This window comes from Budorcas taxicolor, chromosome 18 (assembly GCF_023091745.1).
Source record: "Budorcas taxicolor isolate Tak-1 chromosome 18, Takin1.1, whole genome shotgun sequence".
In the NCBI taxonomy this organism is placed as follows: Eukaryota; Metazoa; Chordata; class Mammalia; order Artiodactyla; family Bovidae; genus Budorcas; species Budorcas taxicolor.
Genome location: NC_068927.1, coordinates 49,397,900 through 49,418,862, shown reverse-complemented (window position 1 = coordinate 49,418,862; position 20,963 = coordinate 49,397,900). Strand labels below are relative to the sequence as shown.

Here is a 20,963-nt window from a genome sequence, read left to right as displayed (position 1 = left end):
TCTACACTCCCCACTCCCACCCCCAACTCCCACCTACAAGAGTAGAAGTATTCTACATGATAGATTCTCACCTTCCCCCTAAAAGAAGGTGACCTGGCCTGAAACAATTCTTTTCTTTTGTTAATAACTTCCTTGCCTCCTTTCATAAAAACCCTGCGTTTTGTACAATTCCTACAAACTCCCTCCTATTTACTAGATGTGAGGCTGCCTAATTCATAAGTTGTTGAATAAAACTCGTTAGGTCTTCATATTTTCTGTTTAATTTTATTTTTCAACAATACACCTCAAGAAAAGACAACTGGTTCTTCCCATCTAACTTGTTGGATGTCCTTTTGTCACTCTAAATAATCACTTTAATACCGAAAGTCTGGCAAAACTGTATAAGCCCCAGAGCCCGCACAACTCCACTTAGCCGCTGGGGAATACAAATGTGTCTCCTCCTGCTCCATACCCTTCTCTGGCTTCCCAGTACGCTCAGGAGCTAAATTGATCGCTTTTTACAGAGAACTCCATTTCCCATCGGCCTCTTCGCGCGACACCTACATTTCCCAGCATGCACGACACCTCCCACTCCACGGATTCTTCCCGGCTCCGCCCTCCTGGCCCTGCAGGCCTGGCACTTGCCTTACGTCACCGGCCTCCAAACTCTCCTCTTACCGCCAACTTCTCTAGGCCTCCGTGAGAGGGCGTGGCTTTTGCGCGATCGAGACGCCCATTGGCTGCCGTGTTGCCGGTAGGGCGTGGTTACGGGAGCCGGGCGGGCACATTTCGAACCGTGGCTGGGGCGGCGGCTGCGGCGGCGGTGGATACGGCGGCGAAAGATGAACCCGGCGGGCTTGGCGGCGGTGGGGACGCCCCGGCAGCGTAAGTGGCGTACGTGGCCGACCGAAGCATTCGAGAGGGCGGGGCGTGGCGGGGCCGCCTCGGCGGTTGGCGAGGTAGCCACAGGTCAGAGGTCACGAGGTCAGGGAGCTACGAGGTGTGCACAGCGCAGGGATGCCAGGTCGGGTAGGGGGCGCGTTGGGGTCGATTCTTCTTTTCCTTAGGAAATTCCTTTAGAAGAAAACAAGTTTGGGCAAGATATTGTGTGATGTGCAGAAAAACGCGACTTCCATTCATTTGTAGTTAGCCTTCTGGCCGCTCTCCACCCTTCCGTGGCCTTCCGCGGTTGCCGACGCACCATAGGAAGGCATTTATAGTCCTATAGCCTTAAGTGATCACAGAGGGCCGTGTTTACTCCTCATTTAAGATTTGAACCTGGATTTACTGTGCTGCTTTCCCGTGTCTGTGCATTTCTAAGTTCCTCTTCATCTCCAGGAGTGTCCGTGTATCTCGTTTATTCCTTCAGCGTATCTTGCTTCAACTCACTTGTGCCAGGCCCTGTGCTGATGGAATTTGAAGACCCAGTGGTAGCCTACAGCTTGACAACTTACAGCGCAGAATTTAGTGGAAAGACAGACACTAAACTCGGAAGTAAACTAGTCAGCAAGATAATTTGGGAAGTAATTAGAACTGTAAAGGGAGTAAATTGGAAATTGATTGGGGGGGGGCAGTTGAGTAGGCCTCAAGTCATGATGCCTGCATTCCTCCCTTCAACCTTTGTTAAGATATCTGGTTGGCCCTCTGGTAGGGGACCTTGGGGACACAGACGTGCCCATCAGTCCTGCTTCCTGTCTTCATGGAGCTACCAGTACAAAGCGGAAGACAGCAACAGTCTAGTGTGATGGAGCTATGTGCAGGCGTAGGGCTCAGGGCTGGGATGGGGGAAGCACAGTCAGAGAGCTTATGACTGGGATGGAGGTGTGTGTTAGCCAGATTAGGAAACTTGACCCAGCCCTGCCGTGTCAGTGAAGCTTCTTGGAAGAGATACAGCTGATGAGGAATGAGAAGGGGATTTGTGATGAGAGGGAAAAGCCTGGGAGGCTTGTGCTGAGGAAACAAGTAGACAAATGAAGATAGATTTAGAAATTGTGTTAACTGCTTAAAAGAGAAAAAAGAACCACTGGATATTATGAGAAAGAGCAAGGTAGGGCTAGGGCTTCATATGGAGGATAAGGAAGGTCTCTTGAGAAGGAGTCTTTTGAGCTGAGGCCAGGAGCTCTATTGGCCAGTGTTAATTGTGGGAACGTGTTCCAGGGTGATAGCACTGTCTCTTCTAAAGCTTGAGGAGGCGAGGAGCTTGGCAGGGTCAGGGCCCGAGAGGTGGAGGCCCTTGTGGCCAGGTGGAATGAGTCCCAAGAGAGGTAACAAACCAGGTTGGTTGGCAGGGCTGGGTCATGCAGGGCCTCATAGGCATTTGGGTTTTATTCTCAGTGCAGTGGGCAATGATCTTAGGCAGAGGGCATGAAATACTCTCTGCTGGGCCCAAGGATGAACAGGGGAACCTGGTAGGACATTTAATTCAGGTGCAAGATGACAGAATCTGAGAAAGGAGGGTAACATTGAGACATGGTGGGTGAGAACCAATGTCAGAGGTAAAGGCCCAGGGGCAGCCAGAGGGCTGTGGCAGGATATGGTGGCTAGAGACAGCCCAGGGCATCAGGTGGGTGGTTTTGAAAGCCAGGAGTGTGGTGAGATTGCCCTAGGTGAGAGAAGGGTAAGGGTGAAAAATTGGGTCACACAGTTCGGGGAGCTGGAGAGAAATCAGTGACTGAGGGACTGATCAGACCATCTGCTCCATAAAGGCATGAGCTGTTCCCTTTTGTTCACTGCTGTATCCACTTTGCCTGCCAGCAGAGCCTAACACACAGAGGGGCTCAGTTGATGTTTGTGGGACTCCGACAGGAGAGAGAAAAAGGTAGTACGATGTCTTAGAAGCCAAGAAAGCAGATACTGAGTCAGAGGTTGGCATTTGTGGCAAGGACCTCAGTGCTGCCAAGGGCCTTGAGTCCGAGCAGAGAGGAATAACAGCCCCGACCTGGTGGTGCAGGTACATTTAAGGGACCAGTGAGAGCAGAACCCGAACTGCCAAGGTCAGAGGTGGTGACAAAGAGGAAGGAAGGGCTTATGCCCAAGCTTTCAGGAAACCAGTCCTTTGGCCAGGAGTGGGAGAGGGAAAGAGAAGTGGTGCTCAGGGACAAGTGGGCCAGGGCCGGCGCTATTGGCTTTGAGATTGAGGACTTCCCTGGGTCTGTTCTCAGGCTACACATAATGAAGAGGAAGAGTTGAGGGGCTGATAACTGATGGCAGGTGACGAGATGGATTGCTCTTCTATGGGCCAGGCCAGGGGCTGAGCAGTTTATGAGTGTCACTTTACCCCAGAGAGTGGACACCTTTCCACCAAAAAGAAAATGGAGGTGCGAAGAAAGCCGTGATGTGGATTATTTGACCCCTCTCTCCCATCCCATTGTTATCCTACTGCCCTTTGCCCACCATGGCGCTTGGCACAGAGGAGGCGCTCAGTAAATTTGCTGTGGAGGCACCGCTTTGGGTCGGGGTGCTGGAGCCAGAGCGCTGGGTTCAGATCCTCCCTCTTCATATTCCCCATCTCTGAGACAGCACCCCACCCACTCAGATCAGAATCTGGGAAGACAGTGTGGACTCCTCCCTCTTCCTTACCCTCCCCCAGGCAAGCACACTTCCCCAAATCCTGCCCTACCTCCAGATTCATTCAGAATCAGCGCCCCCCCCCTACCCCCCGCAATGCCCATCTCATCCATCTCTCCTACCTAGACCATCTTCTCGCTTCCTTCCTCTCCTCTCCCTGTCCCAGCCTCCCCAGCCTGTTCCCCATATGAAGCAGAGGGACCTTGCGAAAACTTGAGACCCAGCTCTGCTTCATGCTATCTGTATGATTTTGGGCAAGGACCTGAACCTCTTTGGGGGCATCCCATCTGTAAAGGAGAAGGCAATGGCACCCCACTCCAGTACTCTTGCCTGAAAAATCCCATGGACGGAGGAGGCTGGTAGGCTACAGTCCATTGGGTCGCAGAGAATCGGACACAACTGAGCGACTTCACTTTCGCGCATTGGAGAAGGAAATGGCAACCCACTCCAGTGTTCTTGCCTGGAGAATCCCAGGGACGGGGGAGCCTGGTGGGGTGCCGTCTGTGGGGTCACACAGAGTCAGACACGACTGAAGCGACTTAGCAGCAGCATCTATAAAATGGGATGATGGTATCACCAGCACAGAATGGGTTGTTTTGAGGATTAAATGAGTTCATCCACAGTGTTTAGAACATGGCCTGATGTGATTTCAGTGGTCAGTTGGGGCTTAATTATTATAACATTTAACAGGTCGACCTCGGATGGAATCCTGTTCTGTCACTCCCTTTGCACAAGTCATTTAGCCTCTCTTTATTTATTTATCTATTTAGTTACTTGGCTAAGTCAGGTCTTAGTTGCCGCACGTGAGATCTAGTTCCCCGACCAGGGATCGAACCCAGGCCCCCCCTGCATTGAGAGCACAGAATCTCAGCCACTGGACCACCAGGGAAGTCCCCATTTAGCATCTAAGCCTGAGTTTCCACATCTGTAAAATGGGAATGGCCATTTACTCATTCATCGGGGTTTTTTTTTAATCAAGCATCTACTCCAACCTTGTTCTAGAGGCTAGGGCTTCAGCCACAAACAAGACAGAGCTCTTTACCTTGGTGGGGAGACAGTGAAACAAGAGAAATTAAATAGCTAGTGTCAGCTGGTGCTGAGTTCTATAGATACAAATTAAGTGCAGAAAGGGAATGGGGGGTGTTACCCAGGGAGATGCAGCTGTAGACAGGATAGTTGGGGAAGGTCCCATGGAGCCAAGACTTCAAGGGGAAGAGAGAGTCCTGAGGGTGTCTGAAGCAAGAGCTTCAGAGGAACTGCCAGTGAAGAGGGCCTGAGATGGAAGGTGCCTGTTGTGTTCAGTGAGCAATAGGCCCCTGCGGTTGGAGCTGAATGATTAAGAGGGAACAGGAAAACGCTTAGTACAGGACTTTGTGCAGTCAACCCCAGTACATAGTGGCCATCACTGTCATCATCATCATCGTTATTTGGAAGGATGGATGGATGGATGGCAGAGGCCGCCCAGACCTGACTGGACAACCCTAAGTTCAGTTAAGTTCAGTCGTTCAGTTGTGTCCGACTCTTTGTGACCCTATGGACTGCAGCACGTCAGGCCTCCTTTGTCCATCACGAACTCCCGGAGCTTGCTCAAACTCATGTCCATCGAGTCGGTGATGCCATCCAACCATCTCATCCTGTGTCATCCCCTTCTCCTCCTGCCTTCAATCCTTCCCAGCATCAGGGTCTTTGCCAATGAGTCAGTTCTTCACATCAGGTGGCCAAAGTATTGGAGTTTCAGCTTCAGCATCAGTCCTTCCAATGAATATTCAGAACTGATTTCCATGCAGTCCAAGGGACTCTCAAGAGTCTTCTCCAATACCACAGTTGGTTAGATAACCCATCTGACGTGAAAACCAGCACCCCACTGTAGCAGGAGCCAGAGGGAGAGCTTCTGACAAATGAATGAGGCTCCCACCCTTCTTCCCCTGCAGCCTCGAAGCGGAGGGTTCCTGTGTCCCAGCCAGGCATGGCTGACCCCCACCAGCTTTTTGATGACACGAGTTCATCCCAGAGCCGGGGCTATGGGGCCCAGAGGGTGCCTGGCGGCCTGGGCTACCCTGCAGCCTCCGCCTCGCCCCAGGGGGCCTTCCTGGCTGATCCTGTGTCCAACATGGCCATGGCCTATGGGAGCAGCCTCGCTGCGCAGGGCAAGGAGCTGGTGGATAAGAACGTGAGTGGGCCGGGCTGGTGGGAGTTGGGGGGCCAGGCGGGGGCTGTGGGGCCAGGGCTTCAGGTTTGAGCTCTGCCTCCCCAGATCGACCGCTTCATCCCTGTCACCAAGCTCAAGTATTACTTCGCCGTGGACACCATGTACGTGGGCAAAAAGCTGGGCCTGCTCGTCTTTCCCTACCTACACCAGGTGAGCATGGCCCCCCAGGGCACATGATGGGCAGGGGTAAAGGAGACTGAGGAGCAGGCCAGATAGATTGGCCCCGAGAGAGGGCTTGCAGGGGGGCAGGCACCTCGCTCCAGGTCCTGCCTGCTCCCCCCACTCTCCCCACAGGACTGGGAGGTGCGGTACCAGCAGGACACGCCCGTGGCCCCCCGCTTTGACGTCAACGCTCCTGACCTCTACATTCCAGGTTTCATCCCACCCACCTCCACCCGGCGACCTCCTCCCTCCGGGTGGGCCTGTCTCGGGCAGACGTTTAGGTGCCCGGAGGCCCCGATGGTCCTTCTTCTTCTGACCAGTGTCTGTGTGTCTGCCTCCCACAGCCATGGCTTTCATCACCTACGTCTTGGTGGCTGGCCTGGCGCTGGGGACCCAGGATAGGTAAGAGAGGCCTGGGGTCAGCTGAGTGGTGTGGGGTTTGCGGCATGGGGGGGACAGTCAAGAAGGTCTCTTTGGTTCCCCTGGGTCAGAACAGTCCTATCATGTAGCCAGTTGGCCCAAGACAGAGCCCTCAGTACCCTCAGGGTTGCCTTCGCCTCTTTCTTCTTCCCCACTCATGGGCAGCCCATCACCCCACCCTGTGGCGGGTGACACTGAATCTAGCCTTCCCCTGGCCTCTCCTAACTAACTGCCCAGCCCCCACACACCCCCTGCACCCCAACTCCAACAGGAAGGTCTTGTCTGAGAGGTGGGCCTGGCCGTGCCAACCCCCCTCCGCCCCCTGCTCAGATGCTGTCCCCAGACCATGCCCCAGCTCCGGAGCCTATCACTGCCCGCCTGCAGTCTCTCTCTGCCCCTTCCCTTCGCTCTGCTGAGCCACTCTGGTCCTCTTTCTGTTTCTGCCAAGGACCTGGGCTGCCTCCCCAGGGTCTTTGCACACCTGGTTCCCTTTGCTGAGGAGTGTGTTCCTCCCCACTCCTCATGTCTCCACTGTGCTGGTACTGCTTCAGGGAAGCCTCCCCACCCTCCAGCCTGGGTCAGGCCCCCACCTCTTGCTCACAGACCCCTGTTCATTACCTTCGTGGCATGGAAAACCATTGTCATTACAGCCATGAATGGTTGAGGCTGGGGATATGGCAGAGGTCTTCTTCCCCTATCAGCTCCTTACTCCTTCAAGCCTCAGCTCAAGTGCCCCTCCTCTCGGACACTCCCCCTCCCCATGGGGTCACACACATGCCCCGCCCTGTACTTACCCCCATCCTGGCCTGACCTCTCTGGGCTGTCTGTTACTCAGGATGGGATTTCCAGGACAGGGCCCACATCCATCTTGGTCCCTGCCGGGTCTCTAGCGCCCACCCCGCCCCCAGAGGCTGTCTCCCCTGCTCTGGGAAGGTCTGGGCCAGCCAGCTGGCTGACAGAGCTCGGGCGTCGCAGGTTCTCTCCCGACCTCCTGGGGCTGCAGGCGAGCTCGGCGTTGGCCTGGCTGACAGTGGAGGTGCTGGCCATCCTGCTCAGCCTCTACCTTATCACTGTCAACACAGACCTCAGCACTATCGACCTGGTGGCTTTCCTGGGCTACAAGTATGTTGGGTGAGTACCCCCTCTGCCTCCCCGCTGCCAGCCTCCAGCCCCGGGGCCTCGTCCTCTGACCAGCCTTCCCCCCCTCTCCCCCCACAGGATGATTGGTGGGGTCCTCATGGGCCTGCTCTTTGGGAAGATCGGCTACTACCTGGTGCTGGGCTGGTGCTGTGTGTCCATCTTTGTGTTCATGGTGAGCTGGGGCTCAAGGGAGGGTGGAACTCTGGGCACAGGCCTTCTGGAGAGTTGGGGGTCCCTAGGGTCATCCAAGCAAGGGATGTCAGGCAGGAGTTTAGACCCAGAGCCATACTGGTGAACTGAGGAGTCCTGGAGTGGCTGCCCTAGCCTTGGGGTCCAGAGAGCTTCCCAGAAGAGGGGGGTGTCTGGGCGGTTGCTGAAGGGAGAGGAGGAGCCAGCCAGTGGACTGTCACTCCACTTTTCTTGTATGGTGGGCTTTCCTTCCAGAATTTCCTTTAGGATGAAAAGAGTATAGTGTCCTTGAAATAGCTTCTCTGAGAGTCCTTTCAGCTGGTATAGAAGGGCTGGTTAGGAGCCCTGGGATATACCAGGCCTGGCTTTAACCCCAGGCCTTGCTGGCTCCTGGGCAGCTCACTTCCTCTCTTTAAACATGTTTCTCCTTTTCTGGAAAGGTTGTTGTTGTTTAGTTGCTAAGTCATGTCTGACTCTTTGTGACCCCGTGGGTTGTATAGTCCACCACATTCTTCTGTCCAAGGGATTTCCCAGGCAAGAATACTTGAATGGGTTGCCATTTCCTCCTCCAGGAGATCTTCCTGACGCAGGGATTGAACCTGTCTCCTGCTTGGCAGGCAGATTCTTTACCACTGAGCCACCAGGGAAACCCTTTGTAAAATGGGGTGATAATAATTCCACTTCAGGGTGCTGAGAGAATCAGTGTGAGCAAGTGTTAGGTGGTTCAGTTGTTCAGTCATGTCTGACTGTGACCCCATGAATGGCAGCACTCCAGACTTCCCTGTCCTTCACTGTCTCCCAGAGTTTGCTTAAACTCATGCCCATTGAGTCACTGATGCCATCCAAGCATCTCATCCTCTTTCGCCCCCTTCTCCTGGGCGACAAGAGACGAGCCAGACTTGCCTGTGAGTGTTTGGGAGTCTCCAGCGGAGGTGTGGGTCAACAGTGGCCTGCTGCAGGGTCCTGATAGTAGCAGTCCTGGGAGGCGTGTGGCACGCTGGCATAAGTCCTTTTTGAGGAGATCGCCCTTACCCTTACTATGGAGCCTATAACCTACCATAAAGACTGCAGACTCTAGGACTGGGCCACTGCAGGCCAAACTACAGGGAGGGAGCACAGCCCCACCCATCAGCAGAAAATTGGATTTAATAATTTACTGAGCATGGCCCTGCCCACCAGAGCTAGACTCCTGTTTTCCCCACATCCAGTCCCTCCCATCAGGAAACTTGCACAAGCCTCTTATCTTCATCCATCAGAGGGCAGACAGAATGAAAACCACAATCACAGAAAACTAACCAAAATGATCACATGGATCACAGCCTTGTGTAACTCAATGAAACTATGAGCCATGCTGTGTAAGGCTAGCCGAGAGACAGGTCATGGTGGCGGGTTCTGACAAACCGTGGTCCACTGGAGAAGGAAATGGCAAACCACTTCAGCATTCTTGCCATGAGAACCCCATGAATGTATGAAAAGTGTGAGGAGCAGAGAGCAAAAGCTAGTGACTGGTGGGCCAGATCTGCCCTACAGATAAACTTCAATTTACATGTCATTATTTACAACTTTCACTTCAGTCGCTCAGTCGTGTCCAACTTTAGGGGCGGTTTAAACAAAACAGTTGGGGAGAAAAAATGGCATTTCTGGCTTGTGTTAAAAAGTCATCAAGTGCAGCACAAGCTGATGGTGGCCAAAGGGCCAAGTCTGGCCATCCCCTTGGGCCCAGCGTTCATACGGAAGTTCCCCACTTCACCAACTTAAGGCCCTGGCTTGGCAGTTGAGTTTGGAACCCTCACGTTTTCTCCTAAGGCCTGGGAGGACAAGGAGGTCCTCCCTGTGTGTTAGCAGATCTGAGAGGAACCCGAGGCTCCCCAGGAGCAGACTTGAGCCCAGCCACTCTATGAAGGAAGGGTGGGGAACCTGCAATCCCGAAGGAGGCCGGGCTCAAGAGCGATCTCCCTCCCCGGTCCAGATCCGGACACTGCGGCTGAAGATCCTGGCGGAGGCGGCGGCCGAGGGCATCCCGGTGCGTGGGGCGCGGAACCAGCTGCGCATGTACTTGACCATGGCCGTGGCGGCGGCACAGCCCCTGCTCATGTACTGGCTCACCTTCCACCTGGTGCGGTGAGAGCGGCCCCGCGACGCCTCCCGCCGCTGCTGCTTCCGGCGGCCGCCGCCCCCTCACCCCCACCGGCGATGCCGCCACAGCTCATCTCCCGGCCACCTGCCGGCCACCGGGGGCGCCCCACAGCCCGAGCCCCTCCCACCCTCCCCGCCCTCGCCGAGGTGCTGAGATCTCCAGCTGCACAGGCCGCCCCCCAGCAGGGCGGCCACCGTTCCAGAAACAATAAACCGTGACGGACACGGCGTAGCCGGCTTCTCCTTGGCGCGCGGTGTCCAGCAGGGGGCAGGCCCGGCCCGGGGACCGCTCACGGCGCCTCGCAACCAGAAGGCGACCAGGAGGCCGAGCAAAGGTTTAATGAGCCCCGCCCAGACCCATCAGTGGGAAGCCTTCTTCTTCCCTTCCTCCTTCTTCTTCTCCTTTTTCACCTTGGGCTTCTTGACCTTGCCTGAGGCGCTCTTGTGCGGCTCCGAGCCGGGCTGTGGGGCCGGGAGCGGTGGGGGTAGGAGGGGAGAGAGGGTTCCGCCTGTGAGTCCTCGGCCCGCGTTCTGGGCTGGGACTCCGCCCTCACTTGGGGCGCCGGGCACCCGCTACAGAGGGGGAAGCCTTTTACCTTCGCCTCATTTTCCGAATCACTGGAGCTGCTGCTGGAATCTGAGGCGCTCCCTTGGCCGTGGCCATGGCCGTGGTGATGCTAGTTGGGAGGCACACCAGTGAGGCGAGGGGACCCCTTTCCCAGCTCCCATTCCCCCCAAGTCGGAGGCCCCAGACCAAGCAGGGTCCTGGGGTCAAAAAGCAATTCCCAGGAATGAGGTGACTTACCTTTAGGTTATCAGCTGACCCGCCCTGAACTTTGGGGGGGCTGTGCTTGGGGTCTCCCACCTTGCCTGCCCCTTGGGGCTTCTTGGAGGTGGACTCCACGGCTGCAGGGAGAAGAGACATTGGATGGGTTGGCGCAGGCGCAGAAAATGCCCCCCTTGGAGGCAGACCCTTGGGCTTGATTCTGGCCCTCAAGCTCCCCACTCCACAGCAGCGCACCTGCCGACAGGTCGAACTCCATGGTAGTGAGAGGTGTGTATGCAGGGCCAGAGCGCTGCAGCAGGGCTGCAAGGGTAGGGGGCGGGCCTTGGGGAGGGCCAGTGGGCCTGCCAGGAAGTTCTGAGGAGCCCCACCCGACCTCTGTTCAAAGTCCTTAACCCTGACTCGTTGCCCCTCCCCGGCACCGCCCAACTGGTCCTCTGGGAAACGGGGAGGGCGTACGGTTAACTGCTATGCTCCCCGACACCTCACCCACCGTGTTGTTCAGTCGTGTCCGACTCCATGGACTGCAGCAAGCCAGGGTTCTCTGTCCTTCACCTTCTCCTGTAGCTTATTCAAACTCATATCCATCGAGTCAGTATTGCTATCCAATCATCTCGTCCTCTGTCGTCCCCTTCTCCTGCCTTCGGTCTTCCCCAGCATCAGGGTCTTTTCCAGTGAGTCGACTCTTGGCATCAGGTGGCCAAAGTATTGGAGCTTCAGCTTCAGTTTCAGTCCTTCCAGTGAATATTCAGGACTGATTTCCTTTGGGATTGACTAGGTTTGATCTCCTTTCGGTCCAAGGGACTTGGGGTTGGGAGAGGAGTATGGGCCAGTGAGGATTTCTGGGGAGGGGACTACTAGCAGTGTTGAAAAGTGAAGTGAAGTCACTCAGTCCTGTCTGACTTTTTGTGACCCCATGGGCTGTAGCCTACCACACTCCTCCACCCATGGGATTTTCCAGGCAAGAGTACTGGAGTGGGGTGCCATTTCCTTCTCCTGAGAATCTTCCCTACCCAGGGATCAAATCCTGCCTTGTAGGCAGACCCTTTACTGTCTGAGCCACCAGGGAAATCCACCTAGCTTCCGCTAAAGGGTCAGATGCTTGCACGTGAAGAAATGAGAGAAAGGGTGCCTCTGCATCTCTCTGTACCATGATAATACTGACACTGCTTGTGTACTTTTGTGCCTGGCGCTGTTCCAAGGGCTTCTTGTACATTAGCTCACTGTAACATTGCCTCTGGCCTGGCGAGCAGAGTCTGAAAGGAAGAAAAGCATGAACCTGGGAACCAGTCTCATGATTTGAAGTCCATCTTTATTACCTAGCAGTGCTTCCCAGGTGGCTCAGTGGTAAAGAATCTGTCTGCCATTGCAGGAGATGCAGGTTTAATCCCTGGGTCGGAAGATCCCCTGGAGTCGGAAATGACAGCCCACTCCAGTATTCTTGCCTGGGAAATCCCATGGACAGAGGAGCCTGGCAGGCTACGGTCCATGGGGTTGCAAAAGAGGTAGACACCACTTATCAACTAAACAACAACAGAATGATCTGGGGAAGTTACTTCCCCTCTCTGTGCCTCATCTGTAAATGATAACTACCATATGGCGTTGATGTAAGAATCAAACGGATTAGTTTCCTACAACCATGCCTGCACACAGTTACTAGCAGTACTTTGAGTGTTTGGTTTTTAAGTAAAAGGTAGGTATGGTGGCTATCCCTATTTTACAGATGAGAAAACTGAGGGACCAGTTAAGATGATGGGGGACAGGACTTCCCTGGTGGTCCAGTAGTTAAGAATACGCCTACCAATACAAGGGACATGGGTTCAATCCCTGGTCAGGGAACTAAGATCCTACACGCTGCACGGCAACTAAGTCCATGTGCCGCAAATAGAGAAAGTCCCTGTGCCACAGTGAAGACCCAGCACAGCCAAAAAAAAAGAAAAAAAAAAAAAAGATGGTGAGGAGCAGAAACAGTAATGAACACATTAGAACTAAGATTCAAACCCAAGGCAGTACAGCGCATGTCCAAGTGTAGCCCTTTGGCCTCACCCTGGGGGAAGGAGCACTTAGTAGAAGGGACAGCCACGGGAGCCCAGCCTTCCCTCCCCACACTGCGTGGGGCCCAGATTAGGCTCAGGGAGGAGTTGGGGGCCTGAGTCATCTGTTCCAATTGCTGTGAGGCTAAGTGTCCTTGAGAGTCCCTCTCCAGCCCAGCCCTTCCTCCCGACCTGGCTGCTGGACTCGAAGAAGTGGTGGGCAGGGCTGGTCCTTAGGCCTGAGGATAATGACAAATGCCGTTATCAGCCTTGTGCACTCAGGTCTCCGCTCCAAAGTCCATTCCTTAGAGGAGCCTGCCCTGACTGCCAGCTCCACGGAGCCTCGTCACTCGGTCCCCTTTCCCCTGGCTCAATGACCAGCATAGACAGCCCTTGCTTCCCACTCCCTGAGATTATCTTTATTCTGATTCCCTCAGCACATGATAAATTTTATAATAAAATCTATTGAGTATCTACTGTGTGTCCAGCACAGTTCAAGTGCTGGGGGCACAGAAGTGAATAAAACCAGCAAAAATCCCAGCCCTATGGAATTGACATTCTAGTGGGGGGAACATGGCAAAATGTAGAGTATGTTAGAAAAAGCTGGAAATGAAACTGTCCAACAGCTGGTGAATAGACATACGCAATGTGATAGATCCGTTCATACAATGGAATATTATTCAGCAGTAAAAGGGAATGAACTCCTGGTATTTATGTAGCAACAGCTACATAAACCTCAAAAACATTATGCTGGGTGAAAGAAGCCAGACACCAGAGACTACATGTCATATGACACCATTCATATGAGTATTCAGAAAAGAATTACAGAGCTAGAAAGTCGATTAGTGGTTGCTGGGAGCTAAGTGTGGGAGCGGTGATTAGCTCTAAATTGGCCCTGAGGGATCTTACTTGGTGAAGGTGATGAAAATGTTCTAAAACAGATCTATGGTGATAGTTGCACCACTTGGTAAAATTACTAAAAATCCTTGGATGTTTGAAATGGGTTTTATGTAACTGATAACAGCTTAATTTTTTTTCAAGTAATATGTATTAGGAGAAATACAGTAAGAAAGGGAATTATGTAATAATTACATAGTATGTTTGGGAGGCCCTGGATTTCAGATAGAGTTACCAGGAAAGCCACACTGAAGTATTTTTTGTTAAGGTCTGGAGGTCAGAAAATAAGCCACACAAGCACATGGAAGCGAACGGCCAGTGCAAAGGCCCTGAGGCAGGAATGTGTCTGTGAGCCTGAAGAGCTGGAGGGAAAGAGGTGGGAGACGAGGACAGACGACAACCGGGACAGGGGGGCTGTGTGGGGGAAATGTCTTGTAAATCAAAGATCTTTGGTCTTCGAGTGAGAAGAGGAGGTGAATGGAGATTGTGGCTTTGCCGACAACCACATGCAGGATATGAGAGGCAGTGTCTGTCTCTCCTGGCAGAAAAGAAATTTCAGGAGGGTGGGGGTCTCATTGCTTTGCTCAGTGCCTTAACGGTATGACTCAGAGTCAGTGCTCCCTATCACTTGGTCAGTCAGGCGACCTGCTGCTGGGCAGTGTGGTGTCCACAGGCTCAAGCAAGCCTAGGATGGCTGTGAGCTCGGTGAATCTCCGCTCTGCCCCTTACTGCTCTGTGGACCACTTGGTCAGTCACTGGCCCTCATTGTTCTCCTCTGTCAAATGGAGTTTACCTCACAAGGCAAATGGTTTTGCATGGAGCCTGTCTGGCACAAGGTAAATAGATATTTGATAAATGTTAGTGGCTCCTTTGGGTGCTTTTTTTTTTTGGCTACACTGGGTCTTTGCTGCTTTCTCTAGTTGTGGTGAGCGGGGGCTACTCTTGGTTGCGGTTGCTCGGGCTTCTTGTGGCGGTGGCTTCTCTTGTTGCAGAGCACAGGCTTTGTGGAGTTGCTCCTTGTCTTGTGGAATCTTCTGGGACCAGGGATCAAACCCCCATCCCCTGCATTATCAGGCCGATTCCTAACCACTGCACCCCGAAGGAAGTCGTAAATGGTAGTTTCAACTGTGATCCATACACACAGTCTGATTATTCCTCATGAGACTGATAATACAATCCTCATGGTAAAAGAACTGTAGGACACTGGGCTAGTAGGGAGTGGGGCAGCAGTGTGAGATCTTCCAGACCCAAGATGAGGTAAGCTCTTCACTACTGTGCTAAATAAAATGGGGTGACTGGGTCCCAGGAGACCTTGGCCTGGGCCTCCAGACCCCCACCTGTTGGCTTCATTATAATACATTTAGGATGTGGCAGCTTTCTCAGGGACTTTAAAGACAGAGGCTTGACGAGAGAGCTTCACTTTTCTCTCCGGCAAGAGCCTGAGCTGGTGGGAGTCCAGGGCAGGTGATGGGAGGCTCTGTGAGGTCATCCAGGAACAAGGTTCCCTGTCTGGGTGCTCTGCATCCCTCCAGGATGCTGCCCCCAGGCCTCTGGGGAAGCTGGTACCCACCATCTGCTTCTCAGGAAGGGAAGGGCAGTGGAGGGCACACGGCTTCCTTTTTCCTTTTCTGAATTTGGTTAATCTCAAATGGCCATTCACACATACGTTAAACACATTGTGACTTTTTCTTTGGCTGTGTCACTTGGCACATAGCATTAGTTCCCTGAACAGGGATTGCAACCTGCTCCCCCTGCGGTGGAAGCACAGAGCCTTAACCACTGGACTGCCAGGGATGTCTCACCACTTCTTTTTAAAGACCCGATGACCTGGAGGCATCACACACCCTTTCAGTCTGAATTTATTCACCTGGTCACATTCAACTGCAAGAGAGGGAAATCAGAGTTCCAAGCTGGGCAGCCACATCCCCGCTAAAATCTGGGGACTTTTATTACTGAAAGGATGAAAGAGAAATGGGATAAGGAGCCCATCTATCAATATTCCTGTCGGTGGCAGTGAGAGTCCCGTAATCGTCTACTCTGGAGGGATTACAAATGGGAGATGAGATTTAAGCTGGGGTGTATGTAAAGGCTTGGATGAAACACACAGGTGTGGGCTTGTGAGACAAGGCCACGTCCATCTGCTCTTTGGAGGCAGAGTTCCCTGTCATTCACTTCTCATCTTCCATGGCTAACAGAAGCAGAGATGGTAGCTTATGCCCTGCTCCTGGCATCCTATGGTACTGCTCTCCCCTGCTTGTTTCCTCATTGCTTTCGCCTAAAATGACTTGGTCCTAAGAGTATTAGCAATGCCTTCTCCTTTGTAGGACACAGTTCCCAGCTGGCCTGCGATCTCCATGTCATTCACAGCTAGATCAGCTCACCCTTTCGCCAACATTTCACCAGCAAACATGCTTCAAAGGGTCACTCGAACTCTCAAGTTTACTTAGTCACTGCAGTTAAGGAAGAGATTTCTGGATGCCAACTTTAGCAGTACAGGACTGAGGAGATTGCTGGGATAGTCCTCCCTGGGGGTCTTGTGCTTCTACAGGTCTGTGGATGGACACACCTAACTGAAGAGCAACTGCTGGAGGCCTGGTTTTGTCTCCTTCCTGAAGTTTACACGACCAGAGCACCCCAGTCCTATAAACACCATAATCCCCATCCTGGAATGTTTTCTTTGAACCTAACCACATCCCGGGAGATGGATGACCTTATGCACACAGTATGCAGGGTCTCAGTTTTTCCCACAAGACAGAAACGCTGCCCTGGATGTTCTAGAATACTGGTAATCAGCAAATTGCAACAGATCATCCTCTGGGAGGTTCCAAGAGGCTGACGGCCCAGCTGGAGAAACCCAAGCTTGGTCTACACCCAGCTGACTGTTGTGTCTGAGGTTTGACTTTATTCTATTTACAAGTTATTAATAAATTAGCCTTGCGGGCTTTCCCAGGTGGCTCAGTGGTAAACAATCTGTCTGCCAATGCAGGAGACTTGGGTTTGATCCCTGGGTCAGGAAGATACCCTGGACATGGAAATGGCAACCCACTCCACTATCCTGGCCTGGAGAATCCCATGGGCAGAGGAGCCTGGTGGGCTACAGTCCATGGGGTCGCAAAAGAGTTGGACATGACTAAGCGACAATAAATTAGCCTTTTAACTGTTTCCAAAATGCTGGCAGAAGCCTTTCGACTCTTGGGTCAGAGACAGGCTTTATTACAGCAGCAGCATAAGCATCAACCTGCGTATTGCCCTCCCTTGCCCCAGGGGGCAAAGCACAGGTCCAGATGGAGTCTGCACACGTGGTGACTGGTTGCATTACAAGAGAGGGCCGCTGAGCATGGAGCACCCGCCACTGTACAGCAGGCAGTAGGCAAGCCTGCTCTTGGTCCTCGAGGGAGCCACTGCCTCGCCTCATCCCTCAAGGTGCTCTCACTGCAAATCCAACTGAGAACGGCCCAGGTAAGCAGCTGTCAAGGCTGTCTGTTCTTGACACACTCATCAAGGTTTGTAGAAGCAGAAGATCTCCATGGAGGATCGTCTGTCCAAACAATGCATCTCACTTGGCTTCTAGTGAATTTTCACGCGAATATGCCGTTCTGTCAGCTGTTCTGATTAACCAGACTGAAACTGAAAGTTGCTCAGTCATGTCCAACTCTTTGCAACCCCATGGACTGTAGCCTGCCAGGGTCGTCTGTCCTTGGGAATCCTCCAGGCCAGAATACTGGAGTGGGTAGTGGTTCCCTTTTCCAGGGGATTTTCCCAACCCAGGGATCGAACCCACGTCTCCTGCATTGCAAGCAGATTCTTTGCCAGCTGAGCCACCAGGGAAGCCCAACTAGACTGAGGCTGGGGCTAAATTCTGTTTGTCTCATAAGGCACTTAATTACTGTCAGCAGGACCCCAAGCAGCAGTGACTCCTGTTATGTGGCCAACCTGCCATCCAGCATCCCAGCCTCATCCAGCTGTGCCTGAGCAGGACACAGCCAGCAAGGTCATAATCAAAGGTTAGCCTCTTGTCCATTAGGAACCACACGAGGGAGTTCAGACTGACCTGCTGATCTTCGGTGTCACTGCCAATAATTTACACAGCCCCAGAGCAGCCCTCATGCCCCACGGAGAGGCATTGTGACTCATTCTTCCCCACAGGCAAACACGCGCAGGGCTGTGCACAGAGCACTCCAGTTCACCACTGGTTTGGTTAAGTCACGTGGGCAGTGCCGTGAGAAGCCGAAGCCTCAACTGCCATACATGGCATAGCCAAGGGCCGCTTGGGCGTCAGAAGTGTGTACTTTTGTTATCAGCCAGATTACAACAGGGCTGAGCAGGTCCATGTTTGTAAAGGTCTATGGGTGGGACTCACATTCAGGCGGTGACCGGATCAGGCATAGAACGTTTCAGGACTGGCCGGGTCTATGGGCCACACTGCCGGCTGCAGGGCTCAGGTGGACCAGGTGGTGGGTTGGCAGGCTGAGGTGCAGGGTCTAGAGGAGAGAGTGCTGATGGCACCCCTCCCGCTCCCCACCCCCACTTCCTGGGGTCTAAGATATTCCCTCAGCAGGGGTTCCCAGGTGGCTCAGATGGTAAAGAATCCGCCTGCCAATGCAAGAGACTCAGGTTTGATCCCTGGGTGGGGAAGATCCCCTGGAGAAGGAAATGGCAACCCACTCCAGTATTCTTGCCTGGAGAATCCCACGGACAGAGGAGCCTGGCTAGCTGCAGTCCATGGGGTCGAAAAGAATCAGACATGACTGAAGCAACTTAGCACGCACACCAGGTGCTAGGGTGTTATACTCCCTTCAAAGACAAAGAATCAGCGTGACTCCTGTCCCACTGGGTACAGCTTTATCTCTTCTGTCATCTACTCACACCCAGACCTTTGTTTAGAAAGGTCAGACGTGAATGGAACGAACATTTTTACAAATTTACAGAGACCACTTGGGCCCCTGTAGGGAGACATGGCAGGCAGGACACTCAGTGACCAAGCAGCCATTGTCCCCGTGACTTGGGACTAGTTGTCCAAGAAGGAATCTTGGGGGCTAAACCAGCATTAATTCCTGAGGCTCCCTTTGATCAGCTGCCACCTGGAGGTTGCACATGGGCTTGCTGTTCAGGGGAAGATGCGTCATACACAGGGCTGATGAGGGCAGAATTCCAAATTTTTCAAAATAGTCTACATAACCCCCAACCCTTTTAACCTGATTTTTACCCAGGAGATGGTTGAGAGAAAAAACCCTTTCTGATGACAACCACATTCAGTGACCAAACTGCCTTACTTAAGTGTATGGACCAAGAAGTAGTGGAGAGATCTTTGTTGATTTTTTTAGAAATCCATTCCACCTCTGAATGATACCAGCAGTCTGTCTGATGATAACAAAGGCCATGAAATGTCTGTTGAGCACCTTGGCTACTCGCCTACTGTTAGGCAGTTTTTACAACAAAAAGAGGACCAATGTTATAGCCTGTAAATGGTCTATAAAGTGGAAAACATGGCAGTTTAGTTTCAGCGGCCACAGTGGTGTGGCAGGAGGCAGCCAACCAGATTGGAACAGTGGTACCATAACATGGAAAAGTACAGAAGGGAGACAACCCTGGCAGACCAAGAGGACCCAAAGGCCCCCTGCCAGGAGCAAGTGGGGCCACAGGGCCTCCCAAACCACGAGACAGGACAGGACAAATCTGGGCAGAAGTGAGTCACAGAGATAATGTCTGCATAAGAAACACATAAAGGCACGGCCTTGATGGTGTCAGGAGAATTCACCATGATCTCCTCCTACTGCAGATTTAAAAGTGATTCCCAATAGTTTCTTTTAAAATCCAACACGCTACTTTTTTCCCTTCATATGACTAAGATATGAAGGAGAGGCAACTCTTGTCCAAGTAGGTGGAGAAAGGCCTTCTGCTAGGCCAGAGGCGTCAGTAGGTCTGAGGCTCCTGAACTTGACAGGACACATGAGTGGACCTGAGGGTTGCCCGTGGGTGGTAGGGGGCGTGTAGGGGAGAAACACCAAGTCAGGAGCAACGAGGACACAGGTAGGTGGGCAGAGGTGGCCACCACTTTCCATGGGTGACCTGACATCTGTGATGTGGTGCAGCTTTCCCATCCACTCATCTAACAGGTGAGGAAACCGGAGGTTCAAAGGAGTTAAGTGACCTGCCTGCTTGAGGGCAGTGGGTGGAGGGTCTCTTCCCAATGCCTCGGCCCTCTTTCCCTGGACCACAGGCTCTTCTGGAGGCACTGAGGGGTCCTAATTTGTCTGGGACGCGACAAGTAGGTTTCCCCTGCTCACAAACTCTTTGAGTCAACTGCAGTGAGGGCCTGGAGTGCCAGGTTGCCTGGAAGGTTTGGCAGGGAGAATACCAGAATCCAGGGGCAACGTCTACCATGGTCCAGAAAGGCTGGGAGTGGATGAAGTATTTACCCAATTGCTTCGGCAACAGATTTCTAAGCCCTAACAGACACAAGTCTTTCCCTCAATGTGCAGGCATCCTTCCAAGATACTGTGTGTTTGGTTCCAGACTATCACAATAAAGCCAGTCGCATGAAATTTTTGACTTCCCCAGTGCATTTAACAGTTTTGTTTACATTACAGTCTATTAAGTGTACAACTGCACTAGGTCTAAAATAAACAATGTATATACATTAATTTAAATGTACTTAAATGCGAACCCCATTATCTAACAAGGCTGCCGTGTCTTCAGAGTACAAAAGGTCTGCCTGTTATAGTATGTATAGAGGGTAGCCTTTGGCCTGAAGGGTCAAGGAAACGAGGGCTTATTGTTTCTTTGTTCAAGGAGAGGCCACACCAAGACCTGGAACTGTTGTGTCAGGTACCATGGGCCCCCAGCCAGGCCCAGCACCTCTACCTACTCCCAGGCTGGAGACCAGCCTTCTGAGTCACTGAGGCAGGTGGAGGCCTCAGTCTACCTGCCTAACCCCATGGGTTGCCCAGATGCTGCCCCATGTTTAGGACTATGTGTTTAGGAGAAGGGTGAGGAGAAAGGGGGCTTGGAGAGCTTTGAGAGGAAGGGAGTACCCTCAAGCAGGCAGCAGAATTGGGACTAAGCCTGGAGGCAGAGTTCAGCCTGGTGGTGCCCTGTCCCCATTTCTATGCAGGGAGGGAGGCCTGGGGATGACTGCAGACATGCAGCAAAGATGAAGATCATGGATGCCAAAATGAGTCATTAAAAAAAAAAATCAGCACGGTATGACCAGAATTTTTAAAAAAGTGAAACAGAGTAAGAAAATAGCAGAGCTAAAAAAAAAAGAAAACATCAGAGCTTACCACAGGTGTAAGGCCAAGTGTTGTTTGGCGAAACTTTATGAGCACTCAGTTGTAATGTAAGGTGTATTTCATTCAAAAAGATCTGAAAGATGTTGTTTTGTTACAGTCTGTTCCTCGATGGGGACATCTCATGTCCTGTGGATACTTTGGTAGAGTCTATATTA

The 20,963-nt window shown here is 52.6% G+C and overlaps 2 protein-coding genes across 3 annotated transcripts; one reads left to right on the top strand and one right to left on the bottom strand.

The window, feature by feature from the left end:
* Positions 1-730: 730 nt before the first annotated feature.
* Positions 731-10,022, top strand: YIF1B (Yip1 interacting factor homolog B, membrane trafficking protein). 2 transcript variants are annotated; one of them, XM_052656034.1, is made up of 8 exons: positions 731-864; positions 5,478-5,716; positions 5,801-5,905; positions 6,050-6,128; positions 6,262-6,319; positions 7,313-7,468; positions 7,556-7,649; positions 9,636-10,022. In XM_052656034.1, the coding sequence occupies exons 1-8, from the start codon at positions 822-824 to the stop codon at positions 9,789-9,791; spliced, it is 930 nt and encodes a 309-aa protein (XP_052511994.1). In that variant the 5' UTR covers positions 731-821; the 3' UTR covers positions 9,792-10,022. The 2 variants fall into 2 exon arrangements, with proteins under 2 accessions (XP_052511994.1, XP_052511993.1); XM_052656033.1 differs by having other exon boundaries at positions 765-873.
* Positions 10,023-10,162: 140 nt separating this feature from the next.
* C18H19orf33 (chromosome 18 C19orf33 homolog) lies at positions 10,163-10,845 on the bottom strand. The gene is made up of 4 exons (XM_052656917.1): positions 10,824-10,845; positions 10,608-10,708; positions 10,399-10,479; positions 10,163-10,264 (listed from the first exon to the last, which is right to left on the bottom strand). The coding sequence occupies exons 1-4, from the start codon at positions 10,843-10,845 to the stop codon at positions 10,163-10,165; spliced, it is 306 nt and encodes a 101-aa protein (XP_052512877.1).
* Positions 10,846-20,963: the final 10,118 nt, after the last annotated feature.

Bases quoted from the DNA above. Each gene is read 5' to 3' on its own strand.
- YIF1B (XM_052656033.1), top strand. From the start codon at position 822: ATGAACCCGGCGGGCTTGGCGGCGGTGGGGACGCCCCGGCAGCGTAAG. The intron at 874-5,477 runs GTACGTGGCCGA...CTTCCCCTGCAG, and splicing joins GCCCCGGCAGCGTAAGTGGC to CCTCGAAGCGGAGGGTTCCT. The intron at 7,650-9,635 runs GTGAGCTGGGGC...TCCCCGGTCCAG, and splicing joins TGTCCATCTTTGTGTTCATG to ATCCGGACACTGCGGCTGAA.
- C18H19orf33 (XM_052656917.1), bottom strand. From the start codon at position 10,845: ATGGAGTTCGACCTGTCGGCAG. The intron at 10,709-10,823 runs GTGCGCTGCTGT...TTCTCCCTGCAG, and splicing joins GGAGTTCGACCTGTCGGCAG to CCGTGGAGTCCACCTCCAAG. The intron at 10,480-10,607 runs GTAAGTCACCTC...CCTCCCAACTAG, and splicing joins GGTCAGCTGATAACCTAAAG to CATCACCACGGCCATGGCCA.